General features: G+C 57.4%; 4 protein-coding genes across 11 annotated transcripts; 2 read left to right on the forward strand and 2 right to left on the reverse strand.

Moving 5' to 3' along the window:
• The first annotated feature begins 53 nt into the window (after positions 1-53).
• WDR83 (WD repeat domain 83) lies at positions 54-4,360 on the forward strand. Its single transcript, XM_032312214.1, has 9 exons — positions 54-402; positions 480-600; positions 683-788; positions 1,406-1,454; positions 1,530-1,656; positions 2,522-2,589; positions 2,683-2,791; positions 2,884-2,998; positions 4,056-4,360. The coding sequence occupies exons 1-9, from the start codon at positions 300-302 to the stop codon at positions 4,203-4,205; spliced, it is 948 nt and encodes a 315-aa protein (XP_032168105.1). The 5' UTR covers positions 54-299; the 3' UTR covers positions 4,206-4,360.
• DHPS (deoxyhypusine synthase) lies at positions 4,255-9,608 on the reverse strand. 3 transcript variants are annotated; one of them, XM_032312194.1, is made up of 10 exons: positions 9,585-9,608; positions 7,552-7,879; positions 6,857-7,017; positions 6,507-6,628; positions 6,328-6,424; positions 6,161-6,247; positions 5,547-5,652; positions 5,364-5,467; positions 4,545-4,670; positions 4,255-4,460 (listed from the first exon to the last, which is right to left on the reverse strand). In XM_032312194.1, the coding sequence occupies exons 1-10, from the start codon at positions 9,594-9,596 to the stop codon at positions 4,365-4,367; spliced, it is 1,239 nt and encodes a 412-aa protein (XP_032168085.1). In that variant the 5' UTR covers positions 9,597-9,608; the 3' UTR covers positions 4,255-4,364. The 3 variants fall into 3 exon arrangements, with proteins under 3 accessions (XP_032168085.1, XP_032168088.1, XP_032168093.1); XM_032312197.1 differs by lacking the exon at positions 9,585-9,608 and having other exon boundaries at positions 6,857-7,021; positions 7,552-7,783; XM_032312202.1 differs by lacking the exons at positions 7,552-7,879; positions 9,585-9,608 and adding an exon at positions 7,321-7,447 and having other exon boundaries at positions 6,857-7,021.
• GNG14 (G protein subunit gamma 14) lies at positions 8,235-12,539 on the forward strand. The gene is given in 4 exon segments (XM_032312263.1): positions 8,235-8,318; positions 12,179-12,278; positions 12,281-12,364; positions 12,367-12,539. Coding segments are annotated over 3 exon segments (300 nt in total). The 5' UTR covers positions 8,235-8,318; the 3' UTR covers positions 12,483-12,539.
• Positions 12,540-13,028: 489 nt separating this feature from the next.
• FBXW9 (F-box and WD repeat domain containing 9) lies at positions 13,029-19,450 on the reverse strand. 6 transcript variants are annotated; one of them, XM_032312187.1, is made up of 10 exons: positions 17,775-19,450; positions 16,505-16,644; positions 16,299-16,427; positions 15,224-15,336; positions 15,047-15,138; positions 14,059-14,207; positions 13,855-13,968; positions 13,635-13,724; positions 13,476-13,541; positions 13,029-13,403 (listed from the first exon to the last, which is right to left on the reverse strand). In XM_032312187.1, exons 1-10 carry the CDS (start codon positions 18,181-18,183, stop codon positions 13,329-13,331), a joined length of 1,377 nt encoding a protein of 458 aa, XP_032168078.1. In that variant the 5' UTR covers positions 18,184-19,450; the 3' UTR covers positions 13,029-13,328. The 6 variants fall into 6 exon arrangements, with proteins under 6 accessions (XP_032168078.1, XP_032168068.1, XP_032168050.1 ...); XM_032312177.1 differs by having other exon boundaries at positions 13,855-14,207; XM_032312159.1 differs by having other exon boundaries at positions 13,029-13,724.
• Between the last annotated feature and the right edge of the window lie 8 nt (positions 19,451-19,458).

Consider the following 19,458-nt stretch of genomic DNA (forward strand, 5'->3'; position numbering starts at 1 on the left):
GGCTGCGAGCTTCCGTTCCCAGGGGCGGGGCCAGGACTCCTTCCAGCCGGGGGATAGAGAATTGGAAAAGACCAGAAGTGTTTCTTGAAAACAAGAAGTGGAAAAGAAACCTAGAAGCTGGAATCAGGTTTCAGTATTCCAAACACTACCCCGAAAAAAGCCAAAATATTTGAACCGGAAGTGAGAAATAGGAAGTGGGCTACGGAGGACAATAAAGTTACACCCGAGCGTGGAGTCCCAGGATTCGGAGTCCTTGGTGCGGATCGATGTAAGGCGGCGAGGAAGGGAACCCGAAACAAATGGCTTTCCCTGAGCCGAAACCACGGGGCCCGGAGCTGCCGCAAAAACGGGTGAAGACGCTAGACTGCGGGCAGGGGGCAGTGCGAGCTGTACGATTTAACGGTGAGCTCCCTCTTCGTTCCGGGTCCTCCTGCCTTCTGAGGTCCTCAGCCCTATAATTCCCTCCTGGTGTTTCCCAGTGGATGGCAATTACTGTCTGACGTGCGGCAGCGACAAGACCCTGAAGCTGTGGAATCCGTTGAGGGGGACGCTGCTGCGAACGTACAGCGGCCACGGCTACGAGGTGCTGGATGCGGCCGGGTGAGCCGGGGGCCAGTCCGAGATACGGATGCTGAGACCGGGATCTGAGGTCAGCACTGATCTTCCCTCCTTTGCCCTCCAGCTCCTTTGACAACAGCAGTCTCTGCTCCGGCGGCGGGGACAAGGCGGTGGTGCTGTGGGATGTGGCATCGGGGCAGGTCGTGCGCAAATTCCGGGGCCACGCGGGGGTGAGTACAAACGAGAAGAGGCCTCATTAGAGCGTGGATGACGGAGAAAGCCCGCATTGACGTGTAGGTGGTGACAGGGAACCCTCCCACCCCCACCCCAGGGCCCAGCATGCAGTGTCCCCCAAAATCTTTCACCTCCCCTATCTCTAGCCTTTGCTTTCTTTTTATTTTTTTTTTTAAGATTTTATTGACTTATTAGAGGGACGCCTGAGTGGCTTAGCCGGTTAAGCGGCTGCCTTGGGCTCAGGTCATGATCCAAGGATCCTGGGATCAAGTCCTACCTCAGACTCCCACCTCAGTGGGGAGCCTGCCTCTCCCTCTGTCTGCTGCTCTCCCTGTTTGTGCTCACTCGCTTTCTCGCTCTGATAAATAAATAAAATCTTAAAGAAAAAAAAAGATTTTGTTTACTTATTAGAGAGAGCACAAGCAGTGGGGCGGATAAAGGGAGAAGAAGGTTCCCTTCTCAGTGGGGCCAGATTCCAGGACCCTGGGATCATGACCTGAGCCAAAGGCAGATGCCCCTCCTTTGCTCTTGCTTTAACCAGCACCCAGAACCCTGCCTTTATCCCAGTCCTCCAAAGTCCAGTCTCCTCTGAGTGACAATTCCCATCTCTCAGAAGGTGAACACGGTCCAGTTTAATGAAGAGGCCACAGTCATCTTGTCTGGTGAGTCTGGGGCCTAGGCAGGGTGCTAACCCCTGCAACCCAAAGCTGACCTCACCTTCATGCTGGCTCTCACAGGCTCTATTGATTCCAGCATACGGTGCTGGGACTGCCGGTCGCGGAGGCCTGAGCCGGTGCAGACGCTGGACGAAGCCAGGGATGGCATATCCAGTGTGAAGGTGTCAGACCATGAGGTCCTGGCAGGGTGAGTGGAGCCAGGACCTCACTCGTGCCCTGCTGGGGATCACCACTGCCTCGCTACTTAGATTAAAATCTGCTCTTCTCACCTCAGCTTACAAGGCCCTGCACAGTGCTCTCTGCTGAGCTTTTAGCTTTTATTCATTCCACGTCTCATTTCTCTTAATATGCCAAGCATGCTCTCACTTCCGGACCTTTGCAGTTGCTCTTTCTCAGCCGGACTCCCTTTCTCCTTACTCAGAGTGTTTTTGAGCCTCTCTTGCATACCACTTTTTTTGTTGGGAAACACACAGCAGTTATTGAAATCGGGGAAAATCTCGGCCCACATCAGGCTGATGTTCTAGTTGCAAGAGGCAAACAATGACAATTCCCAAGCAGGGCTCCCCAGACTGTTGGCTGGTCTGTTCCCACACATCATCTCCTGGGCCACACGTTTGTCTCTTTATCCTTCAAGTCCCAGTTGAGAGGTCATCTCCTCAGGGAGGCCTTCCTAGATTACTCTCAGTCAGTAAGGCTCTGGTGGCAGAACGTGCTCTGACTTTGTTGCAGCTGTGTCCCAAGGACTAGCCCAGAGAGGCAGCTCAGTGCATATCAGAAACTCATAGAGTAGGTCCTGATCGGCCCTGGGTGTCCGTCTCAAAGCCAGTGCCTGGGAATTCCACTTAAGAACTCAATTCAGTGTTTATTTCCCATGGCTAGCCTTGAGTGTGAGCATGACAGCGAAGGGTGCACAGGAAGGGCAAGCCCAGCCCCTCCACACACACACACACACCCTGCCCCGGGGTCCTGGCAGGGTCAGGGAGAGTCCAGGGACTGGAGCCATGGACCTCCTGGCCCCAGTTGATGCTTCAGCTGGATCCATCCTCTTGCAGCTCCGTGGATGGCCGGGTGAGGCGCTATGACCTGAGGTTGGGGCAGCTCTTCTCAGACTACGTGGGCAGTAAGTGTGGCGGGACTGTGGGGCAGGCAGGGCCGGTTCGGGGCAGCAAAGGGGCCCCAGCCTCACCCACCTGTGCCCCTCCCCACCCCCCAGGCCCCATCACCTGTACCTGCTTTAGCCGGGACGGGCAGTGCACCCTGGTCTCCAGCCTGGACTCCACGTTGCGGCTTCTAGACAAGGACACAGGGGAGCTGCTGGGCGAGTGAGTCCTCGGGGTGGTGGAACCCCCCCCCCCCCGCCGCCCCCAGCACCCTCTGCTAGGACCCAGGCCCTCCTGACCCCTCCCACCCCCAGGTACACCGGCCATAAGAACCAGGAGTACAAGCTGGACTGCTGCCTGAGTGAGCGTGACACACACGTGGTCAGCTGCTCCGAGGACGGGAAGGTGTACTTCTGGGACCTGGTGGAGGTGAGCGTCCTCACCCCAACTCCTTACCAGGCTGCCTGCTCTGTCTTTTCCTCCGTCACTCCCACACCCGCGAAGGGGAATGCTGTTAGAGCTGGGGGCTTGCAGGAGTGACTGAAAAGAGAAAGCAGCAAGGGCATTCCTGGCAAAGGGAACATGTGTGCTAAGGCTTGGAGGTGTGGCCCACTTGGGTCAGGAGACAAAGGTACTGTGGGATGGTGGCGGCAGCAGGGCTGGTGTAAGCAAGGCCACGCAAGCCCAGCTGACCTTGGAACTGGGGCCAGCAGCCGCACCAGACCCCCACTGAGATGGGGCTATAGTTCAGAAACCCTGAGCTACCTCTGAGCATCCCCATGGTTTCTAGTCCCAAACCCCGTGAACCTTGTCTTGATAGGTCTTGGCCTGGTGGGAAGGTCAGACTGGAAACAGGCTATTATTCTGACCTCATGGAGTCAGGGCTGGGGCTTGGCCAGGGCAAGTAATGCCCCTAAGAGGATGGAGGAAGCTGGGGGTGGGGGGCAGAGACTTGGGGGCCCAGCTCTCTCTGGCAACTGAGAACGCTCCAGTGTTCTGCTTACTTCTCGAGAGTCTACCAGACAAAGTCACCGTGAGCGGGGGAGCGCATGGAGGAACATTTTTGAAGTGGGAGGAGCAATTTGGAGCCTGCTTAAGGGACCAGATGCGTTGAGCGGGGACTTCAGGCTGATGAAGAAGTGAGCACAGACGCTGCCCCGTGGGCCCCTAGAGCCCAGATGGCAGCAAGGCAGAGAAGCCAGGACAGGACAGGGTCGGAGCAAGGCTGTGGCTGTGGATGTGGATCAAGACATGGTCTAAAGGCCGCGCCAGGAGCACTTGCTGATAAACGGGTGGGAAGCGTGAAAGAGCAAGACTCCCCGGATGTTTGGCCTGAGCCACACGTGCTCCAAAAGATAGAGCAACTCAGGCGTTCATTTTGGGGCAGCTGACGTTTGCAGTGCCTGGGAAGCCGTTGGCAGTGGGTGGCTGAAGGTCAAGGGAGAGGGACGCACTGATAACCGCTCCCCACCCCTTCCCTCCACAGGGTGCCCTGACGCTGGCCCTTCCTGTGGGTCCCGGCGTGGTGCAGTCGCTGGCCTTCCACCCCACGGAGCCCTGCCTGCTGACCGCCACGGGGGGCAGCATCCAGTGCTGGCGGGAGGAGGCTTATGAGGCTGATGGTGGCACTGGGTGAAGGTGGGGGACCCACCACCACCAAGGACACAGACACGGACTCAAAAGGATCATGGAGACCATTTATTTTAGACACACAGCTGACCAAGGAGGGAGGAAGGGACCGGGTTTGCAAGCTAATAAATATAGGAGAGGGGAGACCTCCCTGAGCCACAGCCATTCAGTCCTCATTCTTCTCGGGCATGAAGGCATCTCTCTTCTGGGCAAAGGTTTCAGCCACAAGCAGGGGGAAGACGAGGGAGGCGTCAGCGTAGACCTGCAGAGGGGACGTGAGTGAATCATAGGGCTTGCGGCCGCACTCCGGGAGACTGTGCGCCCCAGCCACGTGACCAGCCCTCACCTTGACAGGCTGTGCATCCACCCGGATCTTGCCCCAGGAGACCGCTTCGTCTGGCCTGGCACCAGAGTCCGAGCCATCAAACTCCTGGGCCGTGTTGATATAGACAGAGTAGTCAGCCCCGTTCCGCTGTGGGGAGAGCCAAGGGCAGGGGGAGCTGGTCAGCCAGTCACTGGACATGGCGGGGCGGAGGGGTGGGCACTAGCTAAGAGGCCAAGGGCTGTGTCCTATGTGCAGGAAGCCCAGAGCGGCCCCCCACTCCAAAGGAAGGGCCCCACATCCATGCATGAGCAGAGCACAAGGTTGGGGTTTGGTAGGGTTGATGGGTAGAGCTGCCACCAAACACCAAGATGACGCCCACTCTGATCAAGGCCCCATCAGTCTTCACCCGACCCCCCCCCATGTTACCCCATCCCCCACAAATGCCAGAGGGCGCCTGTGAGCTCCTAAGTGGCAGCCCTGGAGGCCTGGCTCCTGCTGCTGGTCACCTCTGCTCCCCTTCACCGGCCTGCTAACTGTACCTGGACTTAATTCAGGCACCCCAGAGCCTTTGCACTGGCCGTTTCCTGTGCTCACTGGCACAGAACGTCATTTCTCTTGCCATCTTGTCTTCCCTCATTTTTTCCCGCAGGAGCTAACTGCCATGTGACAACCATGTCACTTGTTCGCTGCCTGTCTCCCTGGCTAGAACATCAGTCCAGGAGGACAGGGATCCTGGCCTGTCTAGTCCACAGCTGTCTCCCCGGCACATGGCACAGGCATAGCTGCATGGCGAGCCCGCGTCCACCCACACTAGGGACCGGGTGCCCCGTCTCCACTCACCATGAGGTTGGCGTTGGCGATGTGGTGCTTGACCAAACCCCCGCCCAGGATGATCATCCCAGTGTGCTTGGCAAAGATGGCCTGCGTGTTGATGAGCCTCAGGTCTGGAGAAGAGCGCTGTGGTCAGGCTGTGGACCCAGCCAGCCCTCCTCCCCTGCTCCCATGTGGCCCCCCATGCCTCACCCTCGACGATGTCCAGGACCAAGCCTGGGTTCTTGTAGGAATGGAAGAAGATCATGTCACCCAGGGAGCCATCCGTGAGCGCTGGGCTCAACACGGGGATGTGGTTCTGGAGGAACAGCAAGACAAGAGAGACTGGAGCTCGGAGCCCAGTGGGAGCATGCTGGTCCCTATCCCAGTGGCATCCCCTCCTCTTTGCCTGATTCTGGGCAGAGTGCTTAAGTTCTCCGGGCCTCAGTCTCCTCAACTGTAAAATGGACACAACACCTCCCTCATGGACGAAGAAGCGTTAAGTGACGAAATCACAAAGCACGAAGGATGGTGTCTGACAAAGAACGGCGGCTCTCGCTACTCTGCCGGACCTCCGCCTTGGAGGAGCATGGGACCATACGCCCCACCCCATGACGGCTGCCCCAACTGATCCCAGGTCTAGGAAACAAGCCAGGATCCCAAGATCACACTCAGTGGCTATGCAGCCTCAGACAAACCACCTGAGCTCTGTGTCAGATTCCGCATCTCAGAGTGGAGATGAGGAATGGACTCTCCAGGGGTCTATGAAGGTGAAACAGGCGAATACACACCAAGGCCTGGTATCCGGGCCCCACCCAGCCGCTCACCTTCTGGGCCCAGTAATACACCGATTCTGGGTTGTTGATCTCCTTGCCCAGGCGGGCAATCATCTTGGAAGGTGTCCACTTCACACCCTAGGAGGAGACACTGACTTCAGCCTACAGTGCCTGCCCCGACTCCTACCACGCCAGCCCCTAGGTCGCTCCTGCCCCACCTCCGTGTTCTGCTCCAGCACCATCTGGTCCAGAATGGGCATCAACCAATCCTCAAACTTGCAGTAATTGTCGTTGGGCACCAGTAAGTTTCCAATCCTGTGAACATGAGGCATGTGGGCATCAGGCCCCAGCACCCCCAGCCCAGCTCCCTTGCTCAGCACCACCCAGGGCCCCCAACCTGTTGATCCCGTTCTCACGTAGCTCCTTCCCCCTGAGACTGAAATCGCCCAGGTACGTGGGTGCCAGGCACTTGATAAAATCTTCCTCCACGCCGCCAGCTGTGGTCACTAAGACGTCCACCTGCAGCCGTAAGTCAGGGAGATTGGCCCAGGAAGAGGGGCCCTGCCCTCACCCCAGGTAGAGCTCCCAATACTAACCCAGTGACCCTTGGGGAAAGCTCTACAGCAAAAGTAGATCGTGTCCCTCTGCTTAAAACTGACCCTATCTCCCTATGTCATTTAAATCACCAGTAATTTTATTGCCCTAAGACCTAGAAAGGCCAAGGCCACAACCCCACGAGGTCCCCACCATGTTGTGCTGCACGAGGTAACGGATGGTCTCACGGATGCCTGAACTGATGAGGTTTGATGTGTAGCCCAGAAAGATGGTGCAGCCAGTAAGTGGGCGCCGGCTCTGGGTCAGGTCTGCATGGTGGTCTTCATCCTGTGACAGTGGCTCCAGTTTCTTCTCTATCTAGATGTAAGGGCAGAGTCTAGTTACCCTCTGGCCCCAAACCCTAGCACCTACCACTTCTACCTGGAATACCTGTAGCCAGGGAACGAACGCCCTTTGTGCAGGCTCCGCCCCATTCACAGCCCAAATCTCAAGGCACAAGCTCAGGTTTTACCCCCTTTCAAGGAATCGGAGAGCACGACCTTTGCAGGCCCGGTGCCCTTCCCCGACGGAAAAAACAAATCCGAGCCTGACTTAGGCTCCTCAACCGTACAGTTCAGAACACATTCACTCGCCTCCTATCTAGAATCAGTCCCAACCTCATCCTAATTGTAGAACACTATGGGGATGGGGCTGGAGATGGGAAGACAACGTCCTCTTCCCAGCACAGAAACTGCCGCCCAGAATGGGTCCCGCCTCTCTCCAACTATTGGACCGCCCAACAAAGGACACGCCTCCTTCTCAAGGGATCCCCGCCCCCTCCGAGTACTGCATTGCCGCTACTTTAGGCCACACCCCCTCGATGCAGGAAGTTCCGCCCCAGGCTTCACCATGGCGTTGACTTGCTGTACGGCGCGCCCGAAGTTGGTGGCCTGAAAGCCAGTGGTGCCGAAGGCCTCCAGTAGCGCACGGTAGTCCACGCCGCGGTTGAAGTCGTAACCTCGGACTTGGGAGCTCTCGGAGGGTAGCGCCGAGCTGTGCTTCAGCACAGCGGCCAGCGCCGCCGCGGGTGCTTTCCCTTCCGGAGGACCCTCCATGTTCCTGAGGCCGCAGTCCCAGATCACAGCCGTCCCAGGCCAGGCCTCCAGCGGCCTCCAAACGCACTAAACCCCAGCACGCGCTCCGTACGACAGTACAGGAAGTAGGGCTCGGGAAAACCTGCAGAGGGGGCGGGAAGTAGTTTAGTCACGTGACCTTCTTTGAGTCCCATAATCCAGGGCGCGGCCATGTTTGCGCGTGCGTTCCGTAATACGGAAGCTGCGAGGAGCCGCTATTCCTTGTCTCGTGTCTTACCAAGCCTGAGATGAATAACGATTCCTACTTTCACTGCCGCCTGCTGGAGACTCACCGCGTTGCGCGGCGCTTTCCCATTCGTTTCTGTCCCTTCTGGAAGGAGGGTGGCTTCTTAGACGTCGCCTTTGGACAGCAGGATTCGAGTCATCAGGAAATGTCAAATAGTTTCTGCTCCTGAACGTCTCTCGTCGAATGGTTTAGTGATCGCTCTCAGGTCTCCAGAGCCTCCTCCACATGCTGCGTAACCCTGCGGGCCGTTGCAGCTGTCGTTTCTTCTGGGAAGCCTCCTCTGACCTTCCTCTGGGTAAGGGACCTCCTCTGGGATCCAAGGCTGACCTCTCTTTCCCTCCATCAAGACTGTGAGACCCTCAAAGGTGGGGTCTGTATCTCATGGATCCTCCTAGCGCTGCACAGGGTCTGGTCCAGGGGGACTCTTCTAAGCAGGCATTCTACAACTTATGGAGTCTATACTATACGTTGGGCTCTGTGTTTGGCATTTCAGACTTATCAGTGAACAAGATGCAGACCCTGCCCTCCTGGAGTCCACAGTTTGGGGAGCTAGAAAGCTAACAACAATAGTGGTAAGTGCTATTGAGGATGCCAAAATGATGATGTGTCTTTTAGGTAGGGGTGGATGGAGGTGGGGAGGTGGCCTTATTTGAAGCAACAGGTGATTGGGGAAGACGCCAAGGAGGTGACATTTGAGCCAAGGCCAGAAAAACCCATACGTGAAGATTTGGGGAGGCCTTTATCCACCATCCCCCACTGGGAAAGAGAACTGGCAGTGCAAAGGCCCTGAGGCCAGAGATTAGCCCACTTGATTGGAGAACGTCCTCCTTGACATCTTTGACAGTCCCCAGTTGGATCTCACTCCTCAGTTCCCACTCCTCCTAACCCGGATCTCCCTGCAGTCTTCCACAGCTCAACAAAGAGCCCTCAGCTCAGCGAATAAGCCCTCCGTGCACCTAGTAGGCTCAACCCTGGAGAATTGAGCTTAATGTCTTTCCTTCTCTCACACTCACACTCACACTCATCCCTCAGCACCTCCACCAAGTTCTACCCACAAAATGGGTCCCAGATCCAGGTGCCTTTTCTTATTGTTAGAATTTGACATTCGGTTAGTTTCAGCTGTACAACATTATGACTGGTGTTTGTATCCAGGTCCTTCTCTCCATTCTCAAAGCCTCAACACTGGGCTGCCTTCCCCCCAAACCATCTCCCTGCTGTGGTCAGAGAGCTCAATACACAGAAACCAGAAACATCGTTCCTTTTTAAAACTCTCTTATGCTGGCTTCTCCCTAGGAGTAAAATCCAGGGTCTTCACCGTGGCCTGTGAAGGGCCTGCTTACTTTCCTGCCCGCATCTCCCACCACTTGTCCTCAGTTCCTTCCTTTCTGGTTACATCGGCCTCCTCGCTGTCCAAGAACCCACCAAGCTTGCTTCCTGACCTTTGACGTACCCGCTGCTCCTTCTTCCTGGAATACCCTCTTTTCCAGCTCCTTCTCTGAATCTCTGTCTAAATATTACCTCGTCCAAGAGGCCTGCTCTGACCAACTGACTCCCCACTTACCTTGCTCATCATTCTCTTTCATTTTGTCTGCTGTTGTCCGTCCCTCCCTGATGACAGCGGCCGCTCCGTGCAGGCAGGATTGTCTGGGCTCGCCGCTGTTTCTCTTACTCTGTGCAGTGATCGCATACTGTGATCTCAGCAAATATGCTGAATGAATCAGTGAGCCCACACAGGGGCATCAGGGTGATCCGGGAATCCAGGAATGAAAGAAGGGAAGAGGTCAATAAATGAACTCAGGGACGCCTGCTGGCTCTGTCAGTGGAGCTTGTGAGTCCTGATCTCGAGGTTGTGAGTTTGAGCCCCACACTGGGTGTAGAGATTACTTAACGATAAAATCTGTAAAAGAAAAAAAAAGTAAATTCAGAACAGGTAGAAGGTGCCAGAGCAGACAGAGCCCTCTGGGCAGTAGTAAAGAAGATGGGTTTAAAAAGGCTGGGAAACGATTGGAGAGTTTTAAGATTTTTTTATGTATTTGTCAGAGAGACAGAGAGCACACAGGCAGGGGGAGCAGAAGGCAGAGGGAGAAGCAGGCTCCCCACTGAGCAAGGAGTCAGATGCCGGACTTGATCCCAGGCCCCTGGGATCATGACCTTAGCCAAAGGCAGATGCTTAACTGACCGAGCCACCCAGGCATCCCAACCATGAGAGAGTTTTTACTTCCCCCAACTTTATTTTTTTTTTTTTAAAGATTTTATTTATTTATTTGACAGAGAGACATCACAAGTAGGCAGAGAGGCAGGCAGAGAGAGAGAGAGGAGGAAGCAGGCTCCCTGCTGAGCAGAGAGCCCGATGCGGGACTCGATCCCAGGACCCTGAGATCATGACCTGAGCCGAAGGCAGCGGCTTAACCCACTGAGCCACCCAGGCGCCCTACTTCCCCCAACTTTAAAAAAAAACTTTAATTTTTGAGTAAGCTCCACACACAACATGGGGCTCAAAATCACAACCCTGAGATCAAGAGGCAGCCAAGCCCTCCACCAACTTTTTTTTTATTGTAGTGAAACATATAACATAAAATTTATTATCACATTTATTAATTTATTCAAGTATGCGGTTCTATGGCATTAAGCACATTTACACTGTTGTACAAACATGGCCACTGTCCATCTCTACAATGTTTTCATCATCCCAAACTGAAACTCTGTCCCCAGTAAACACTAACTCCCTGTCCCCCTCCCCCAGCCACCCACCATCTACTTCCTGTCTCTGGATTTGACATCCCTAGGGAGGTCATGTAACGGGCTCATACCTTATCAGTCATTTTCTGACTGGCTTATTTCACTTAACATATGCCTTCAAGGGTTTTCCATGTTGTAATGTGATTTGTTTTTCACCAGACCCCACTGGCTGCCTTGGGGAGCAAACGGGCAGGGGGGAAAGGCAGGGCAGGGGAGACGAGGCGGAGGTGCCTGTGCTGGTCCAGGCCAGCGGAGGTGGGAGCAGGACCTGGGACATGCCAGCAGACGTGGAGAAACATGACCAGATTGAGAAGCTAATTTGAAGTTGATCTGATGGCTCCTAAGAAAAGCTCGGACAGGGGCGCCTGGGTGGCTCAGTGGGTTAAGCCGCTGCCTTCGGCTCAGGTCATGATCTCAGGGTCCTGGGATCGAGTCCCGCATCGGGCTCTCTGCTCAGCAGGGAGCCTGCTTCCCTCTCTCTCTCTACCTGCCTCTCCATCTACTTGTGATCTCTGTCAAATAAATAAATAAAATCTTTAAAAGAAAAGAAAAGAAAAGCTCGGACATAGGGACACCAGAAAGAGAGGGTCAAAGGAGTTGAAGATGTGGGCCAGGGCATTTGAGCGGATGGTGGTGAACTGGGGGCAGAAGGTCTTGGGGGAAGACAATCCCGAGTCCAGCTTTGGCTGAGCTAGGCAAGAGACCCCTGAGAGCCCAGTGCGGCAGACGGAGGAGGCAGTAGGCTCTGCGGGTGGATATGAGATCAGGGAAAGCTCTGGGATGGGGACAGAAGGAGCCATCAGCATAAGCAAGTAGACAGAGTTCTCTGTGGATAAGATCCCGGCTGGTGAGTGTAGACGGGGGAGAGACAGGGCTTCACCTGAGCCAAGATACACTCTGTATGTGGTAGGGGGGTGGGGGCAGAGGCTGGCAAAGGAGGAGGGTTGGGGCCCATCGGCAGAGGATCAAGCAGTTCAGTGAGAAGCCAGGGCCTCCAAGCTCCCCCAGCGAAGGTGACACGTGACACCAGGGCAGCCACTGGGCCCCCCGGGGCAGGGACCCCCCTCAGCTGAGGCAGCTGCTGCCGCTGGTGACATTTCACTCCGTGAGTGTCCTGGCTTCAAAGTCTCTGCGGGGGGGGGGGGGGGGGGGGGCGGGGACGGGGATCGGAGGGGGCTGGAGAGGCCAGGCTGGCCAGGGAGGGAGCCAGAGCCGGGCTGCTGGAGGACCGAGCAGTCAGGAATCAGCTGCAGTCCTCAAGCTGAAGTATGTGGTCCTGACGGGTCGGGGACCCGCCACCCCCTTCCCACAGCCCCCAGGGGGACACCGGAGGCGGCGAGGGGACTCTCGGGTAGCCTTGTGGCTCAGAGTCTGGAATCGAGCCCACTGCCCGTGACCCCTCTCACTTTCCTGCAGATGTCCAGCAAGGTGGCCATTGGCAGTGACATCGGGCAGGCCCGCCGGGCCGTGGAGCAGCTGCGGATGGAGGCAGGCATCGAACGCGTGAAGGTGAGGGCCAGGGTGGTGGCACGGGCGTGTCTGGGCGAGGGGGCAGGTGGGCAGCCCCGGCCTGGCTGACCAGTCTGGACTGCAGGTGTCCAAGGCGGCCTCCGACCTGCTGCAGTTCTGCATGGAGCAGGCCAAGAGCGACCCCTTCCTCGTGGGCATCCCCGCTGCCACCAACCCCTTCAAGGAGAAGAAGCCCTGCACCATCCTGTGACCTCCACGGCCCCGACCACCCGGGAGGCCGCAATAAACATGAAGTGAGGGATCCCCAGGACGTGGCTTGGCCAGGCTTCGGTGGGGGCAGAGGGGGCCCGTGCTGGGAGCTGCGGGCGCATCTAGCGCAACCCCCACCCCCCACCGGCTCTAGGGTCCTGGCCCCAGCAGCACACATGTCCTGCACCCCCAGAAGGACGGCACACACCTCCCCACCCCTCTCTGCCCCCCCGCACCTGTGGGGTGGCCTCAGCAGATCCCCTTACCCACCGCACAAACGCGCCCAGGGTAAGAGTCCCAGGCTGGGTGCCAACACGCATCACACACACACACACACATGCCATTACACAAACATGTGTAAACCCTTGAGAGCCTCCCCTTCCTCACACACACCCACATCCACTGGCCCACAGACAAGCGTAGACAAGGTTATTGTTACAACACTCACAGCCAGACCTGCCTCCCCCGCGACATAGACTGTCTCCCAGACGGTCACACACCCGGCGGCGCCTCCCAGTCCCAAGCAAGCACAGGCAGGGCCCTCGAGGGACACCAGTACATCAGGTTTATTTCTCCTTCGCTCTGGAAGGAAAGCAGGTATCCAAATCCTAACAAAAACAGGGCCCCAGGGAGGGGTGCAGTCCCCTGGGTGGGCCTGAACACCAGGCTCACCTTCCCTGGCGTGGGCCATGGCCTGTGGGGCACAGCTCACCACGGCCCAGACTCCTTGTACCTCAGGGCTTCGGGACAGGGCAGGGGCAGCACCAGCACAGGGGGGATGGTCCCCCGAGAACAGAGGCCACGGCCCAGCCTGTGGGCCGGCAGATCCACGTCCGCATCCTCCTGTTCAGGCCTGCAGCCTCCAGACCTCCAGTGACAGGCCTCCAGAGGCAGCGACCACCAGGTTGCCCTCTGCGCAGATCTGGGGGTGCAGGGCAGAGGGAGTCAGGGGCGCTCTGGGCACCTGGACAAGGCGCACGGGGCAGGGCCTTACCCCATTCAGCACGTTGTTGTGGCTTCGGGTGCAGATGGTCCTCGGCGGGTCCGTAGGCACGTGCACCTGGGGGGCGGGGGGCAGTGGGCAAAGGTCTGGCCATGGGTTGCTGGCTGGTGGGGGCAGGGTAAGGGAGAGGTGCCTGTCTCGGGGGCTCACCCGGATGGTCTTGTCGGTGGATGTGGTGTACAAGGCCCCCAGTGAGTGTTTGATCCCTGTGATCTGAGACCTGTGGCCCACGTCAAAAGACTGTAGGAAGGAGGGACAGGGAACACTCAGGAAAGGCCTTGCCCAGGGTCAGCCCGCCAGCTGCCCAGGGGTTCAGGAGGTAGGGAGGAGGCCCAGGGACTGTTGGGCAGGGGCTAGCTCCCTGGCGGACCCGGACGAGCTGGAAGCGGCCGTTGTGGTTGGCGAAGACGTGCAGCAGGCCCTGGTTGTCACCAGCCCAGAGCTGGGGCTCCTGGTAGGACATGCAGAGCAGGTAGGAGTCCAGCTGCGGGAGGAATGCGGGACAGAGCAGCTCAGGCCGGGCCAAGCCACCACCCCATGCCCGGTCCCTGCGGGTCCCCCGGGGAGGGTCCACCTGCAGCCGCTGCAGGACGCTGTTGGCCCTGCGGTCGAACACCACGAGCGTGTGGTCCTCGCTGCCCGAGATGATGTGCCGGTCGTCAGCCAGCAGCGCCAGCACTGCACTGGAGTGCAGCCGTCGGCTCTTCAGCAGGGTCGGGCCGACTTCAGGAGTGATGCGGCAAGGAGGGAGACATCAGAGCCCCTGCCCCCCACCCCCCTGCCCGCCCCTATCCCGCTTGGCACAACCCTTGGTCTGCTCTGCCTGCCCCCATCCCGTCTCTCTCCTCTCTTGTCCCAGGAAGGACTGGGGCCATCCAGGGCCCCCGGATCTCAGCCCTCCCAGCCCCCGGGCCAATCCCATCTGCTCTCAGTACCTAGCCAACCTCAGTGAGTTCCCACATTAAATGCTTCCGCTCCCAGGCGGGTCTGAGCCAAGCCCCACTCCCATAACCAGGCCCCCGCCTCTGGCCCCTCCTGGGAAAAGACCCCTAGCCCTACAATTAAAATAAGAATGAATAAAGAAAGAAACAATAGAAAAGGCTTTGGTGCTGGGCAGTGTTTTCCTAGGCTTTTTATGTAAACCAGTATTTATTCCACCAATGTTCCTACTGTCCTCTCCTCCTATGAACCCCCTGGGGTTGGGTTACTATCCAGAACGTACAGACGGGGACACTGAGGTTCAAGCTTGACAGCGAGGACGGGGGCGGGGGTAGTCAGGGTTCTAGGGGGCTGCTCCACCTCCCACAGTATTGAGGCTCAGAGGATCTCCCGCCCTCCAGACCCCCAGGTGGAGGGGGGCTGCCTCTGCCCCCAACATCCATCCCCCGCCAGCTGCCTCTGCTGGCCCAGCAACAGCACGGGCCGCTCGGCGTGGTCAGCATCTGGTTGAGACTGTCATCCCAGCCAGGCTGTGAGGTCCAAGTGTCTCCTTCCCCAGCATGACCCTGGAGACCCCAAGCGGCCCTCCTCTCCCCACCCGGGTCCCTGGGCCCCCAACCCACCTCTGGGGTCGTAGACGGTCACCTTCTTGTCATAGGTGCCAGTCACCAGGATGTCAGGCCGGTAGGACAAGCACAGCACAGCCGCCTTGGCCCTGGGAACACACGGAGCCCGAGGCTCGGGCTGTGACTAGCTGGGACCCAGCCCGGCCCCGCCTCCCCGCCCAGGACCCCACACACTTGATCTCGCCGAACTGCTGCCCATCAGCTGCCATGTCCCAGAGTTTCACCGTGCTGTCCCAGGAACCAGAGCACACGCGGTGGTCCAGCGCCGCCAGCGACCACACCCAGCCCTGCAGACCAGACCCAGTGGTCACCCCCATTCCAAAGGTAACCAAACCAAGGGTCGGAGGAGGGAGACAGCTGACCCCAGAAGCCAGAGCAAGGCAGCTCCAAGTAGAGGTCAGGACTTAGGTCGGTGGGTCTGTCTGACTTTAGAGCCCGGGATGTGCACACCCACATGCAATGATACTCCTAAGTCCAGTCCCTGCCAGACTCAGCACCTGTGGTGGTTTGGGGCCACGTAACAAGTCGATTAAAAGTGGGGCTTCCACTCCATGACTGGAGCAAATGACGTGCTCTCCCTCAGTTTCTTCACCGGGAAAATGTGCACCAAAAAACAGCGCCTGCCTTGGGAGCTAACAGGCACAAATCACTGGCTGGTGGCTAACCCATTCCTCACCAAACTCCCTGAGCAGAGTGCTATAACCGGGTCGCATGCTACAAACGAGGACACTGGAGCACAGAGAGGTTGTGTCTCTTGCCCAAGGTCACACAGCCAGGAAGGAGCAGAATAGGGGTTTGAACCCAGTGGCCTAGCTCCGGCACCAAGCTCTTGGCCACCTGCCTACACCACCTCGGTGACTGGTGGCAGTGGTTTTCTTCCACAGCCGCTTCTCATGAGATGACCGCCATGCTCAGAGCTTTGTGAGCCTCACAGGCAGCCTCGAAACTGCCCTGCCCTATGCCTCTCAAGGTGTACCTGATGTCCCCCCGAGTGCCTGTTGTGTATCCCAGCCCACGTGAAGCTCTACGGCATAGCCATCTCATTCATGCTCATCTTAAACAAGCCCTAGACACAGGCAGAAATGGAGGCCGAGAGAAGTCCCGCATCTCACCCAATGTCACACTAGTCATGGCAGAGCAAGATTTAAATCCACAACGTCTGGTGCCAAAACGAAACTCCTGCCCTTAACCATGGCACCCTACTCAGGCCCCACCCCTCCATCCCCTGTCTGGCCTCCTAACCCCTCACCTTGTGGGTGCTGTTCTTCTCGGTGCCCAAGGCCTTGACTAGAACCTGGCTGGGTTCCACCCCCAGCTGCCGCAGGTCCCACAGATTGACATTGCGATCTCGGGAGCCCGACAGACAGAATGCACCGCCCTGAGAAGAGAACAAGGTGGTGGCCTCAAAATCACCCTGGCCCAGCCCTGCCTGCCCCCCACCGAGCCCCACCTCACCTGGAGCAGCAGCACCGAGTCAATGGAAGCAAAGTGCCCATCAGCCAAACAGAAGTACTCAGCCCAGCGCCCATCCTCCGCCCAGCGTGACAGGTGCTGCTCCAGCTCGATGCAGGCTGTCGGCCAGTCGAAGTCCTCCTCTGTGGGGCATCGTGAGCAGGGTCCCCAGTGGGCAGGAATCCTGACATCCACAGCAGCTGTCCAAGCCCATCCCTGGCTTCCAGGAAGCCCAACCTTCACCAGACTTGGAGAGAACCCCACCTGGATCCCTGACCCCACCCAAGAAGGCCTAGAATCTAGCTTTGGGACCACCAACCACCCTCCTTCCAAGCAGACTTAGGACTACTCACCCCAGTTTCCAAAAATAGAGTAACTAGAGCCTCCGGACCATCTTTGCAGGTCTCAAACCCCAACCCAAGTGTGGAGGACAGTAGCCTCAGGATGTTAAGGTCTTGCCTCAACCCTCAGGCAAAGCATCAGAACTAGGACATTTTGCCTCCACAATCTCAACCAAACTCAGGGAAGTGTTTTCAGATTAGTTTCTGTAAACGTGGGAACCTTGTCAAGTGACTCAAGGGCTAGATGCAGAGATTCAGTGGTATAATGGGGCACGACCAACTGTGTTTATCAGGCTGTTCAGGAAAGCCCCACCAGTTGAAGCTGACCAAGCTGTCTTATCCCCCAGCTATCAGTGACCTCAGGGACAGGAGGAATTACCACCACCCCCCAGCCTAGGTTAGACCCTGGGCTTGAGGATTTATCTGTGATTGCTAGTAGCAGGGATCCTAACCTCTTAAGATGTGGCTTGATTTAAAGGTTGCAGGCTCGGGGCCTTTAGTCCCTGCCCCATGCCTACCTAGATCAAGACTGTAAGGGTGGGGAGCTTTGACATCATCAATTGCTAGCTCAGCATCTATACCCAGAGGATTCTTGGCCTTACCCTGAACCCCAAGAGATTCCAATTGCTAAGACTTCAAGTCCCTGTGTCAACCTCCAGCCAAAGGTCAGGTCTGTGGTACCACCAGACCCGTAGCCTAAGGCTCATTGGATCCTGAGTTCAGCGACCCCAGCCCCCCAAGGTAGATTTCCACAGCCCCAGGAGCCCCAGCGCCTAGCTCATGGTGCACCAAGAGGTCAAGGGCTTTGGCAGCATCAATAACTACCTCAGCCTCCACCCAAGCCAGGCCAACCAGGAAGCGTGCTTCAGGGCGGTGCTCACAGCATCCCAGCCTAACCTGGGCAGCTGACCCCGGCCCCCAGGCGCGCGCACCTTCTACCACTGGGTAGGGCGCGCGCACGCGGCGCTGCGCGCGTAGTCTCCAGGTGACCCGGTCACGCACGAGGTCGCGCAGCGTGTGGCACACGCGTGGCAGGACGTGGAGCACCAGGCGGGCGTCTAGGTAGGCGCAGATCTCGAGCAGCAGCTCCGGAGGAAGGCTCAGCAGTCCCGGGACCCCCACGGGCGCACCCTTGGACGCCGCCCGCGGCTCCAGGGCGCCAGGGAATGCGACGGGCGCGGACAGCAAAGGGGCGCGTGGGGGCCCCTCCCCGACTTTCGGCGGACTGAGCACGCGGGCCACGTAAGCCTCGGCCTGCGCGTCGGGGTCGGGCTCCGACTCCGGGTCCGAGTCATCTTCCCAGGCGCGGGGATCGTCTCGCGGCCCTGGGGGCAGCTCCATGGCGACCGGGGTGGGCGCGGCCAGCCGGGCCCTGTCAGGCGAGGGCCCGCGTCCCGTCTCCTAGGCAGCGCAAAGGCACTTCCGGCGCCGCTTGATGACGTGTAGGCGCCGCGCCGACCGGAAGGGAGTAACACGTGCGGGAACAGGTCGGGTGTTAGAATCACGCTGTTCTGAGGGCTCCGGTGGTGCAGCTGCGGCAGCCTTGGCTAGAAAATGCCTATTCCTGTTTCTAGCGTTTGTTAAACAGGCATCTGTGGCGGTGCTGATGCGGACGGGCGGCTGAGCATGGTTCGACGCGGTTCTGTCAAAAGCACCTCTCACAGGTGGCACTGAGCTTAGAAATGCAGCCCCTGAGTTGAGGCTAAACCGCAGCGGGATTCCAATTCCTTCCGGAAACAGAAACGTGCAGCTCTACCGCAGGGGCTTCAAGTTCTCTGAATTATCTACCACCGCCCTCTTATTTATCGAAAGCGTCTCTTGAGCCAGGCAGTATTAACCGATCCATGTAAATGTCTCAGAGCATTGCTGTTCAGCCTCTTTGGATATCCACGTGGCTCTGCTCAGCTATCACCTTCGCAGTGAGGCCTTCTCAGAGTATCCTACTGTAAAGCTGACCATCTTACCAACGTCCTCTCTCTCCTCCGAACTTTTTCTCTGTGGGACATACCACTGTTCCGCAGTTTACCTCCTATTCGCTCACCAGAATGTACAACACGTTTGTTGAATGAATGCTGGGTATATGTCAATGTCAAACAAACAATGTATTTGTTTCTTTTCCCAAGTCAATGCAGGTGACCTTTGGCCAGGTTGAAGTAGCAGCAAGATTTTATTGAGGCTGTGTGTCCCAAGAACTTAGCAATTCTCATTTGCCTCTGTAATGCTGCTCACACCTACCAGACCTCCCACAGGCCAAGTGCCAAGCTTAGCTTCCTACAAAACTGTCCAACCTGCCCAGTGACCCAGAGTTGTGAGGCTAACCAAAGATGAGGGTGCCACAAAACTGCCCCTTAATTTAGTGTAAGGCGATGGGATCTTGAACTTGGGCTGTGACACTAATGGCTCCCTTTTAAACTGAGCTCAAGACATTCAGTGAGCTGTAATTCCGTTCCAGGGGCCACCACACATGTGTGTGTTACCACATCTAATCTTTTTCCTTCACATTCACCTTCCATTTTACCGGGAAGGAAAGTGAGAGGCTTGGGGTCCCAAGAAATGTGCCTGGGTAACACTTACTTATTTCCCTCCTCCCGAATTATTTCCTGAGTCCTGTGCATC

The sequence above is a fragment of the Mustela erminea genome, chromosome 1 (genome assembly GCF_009829155.1).
Source record: "Mustela erminea isolate mMusErm1 chromosome 1, mMusErm1.Pri, whole genome shotgun sequence".
Taxonomy (NCBI): domain Eukaryota; kingdom Metazoa; phylum Chordata; class Mammalia; order Carnivora; family Mustelidae; genus Mustela; species Mustela erminea.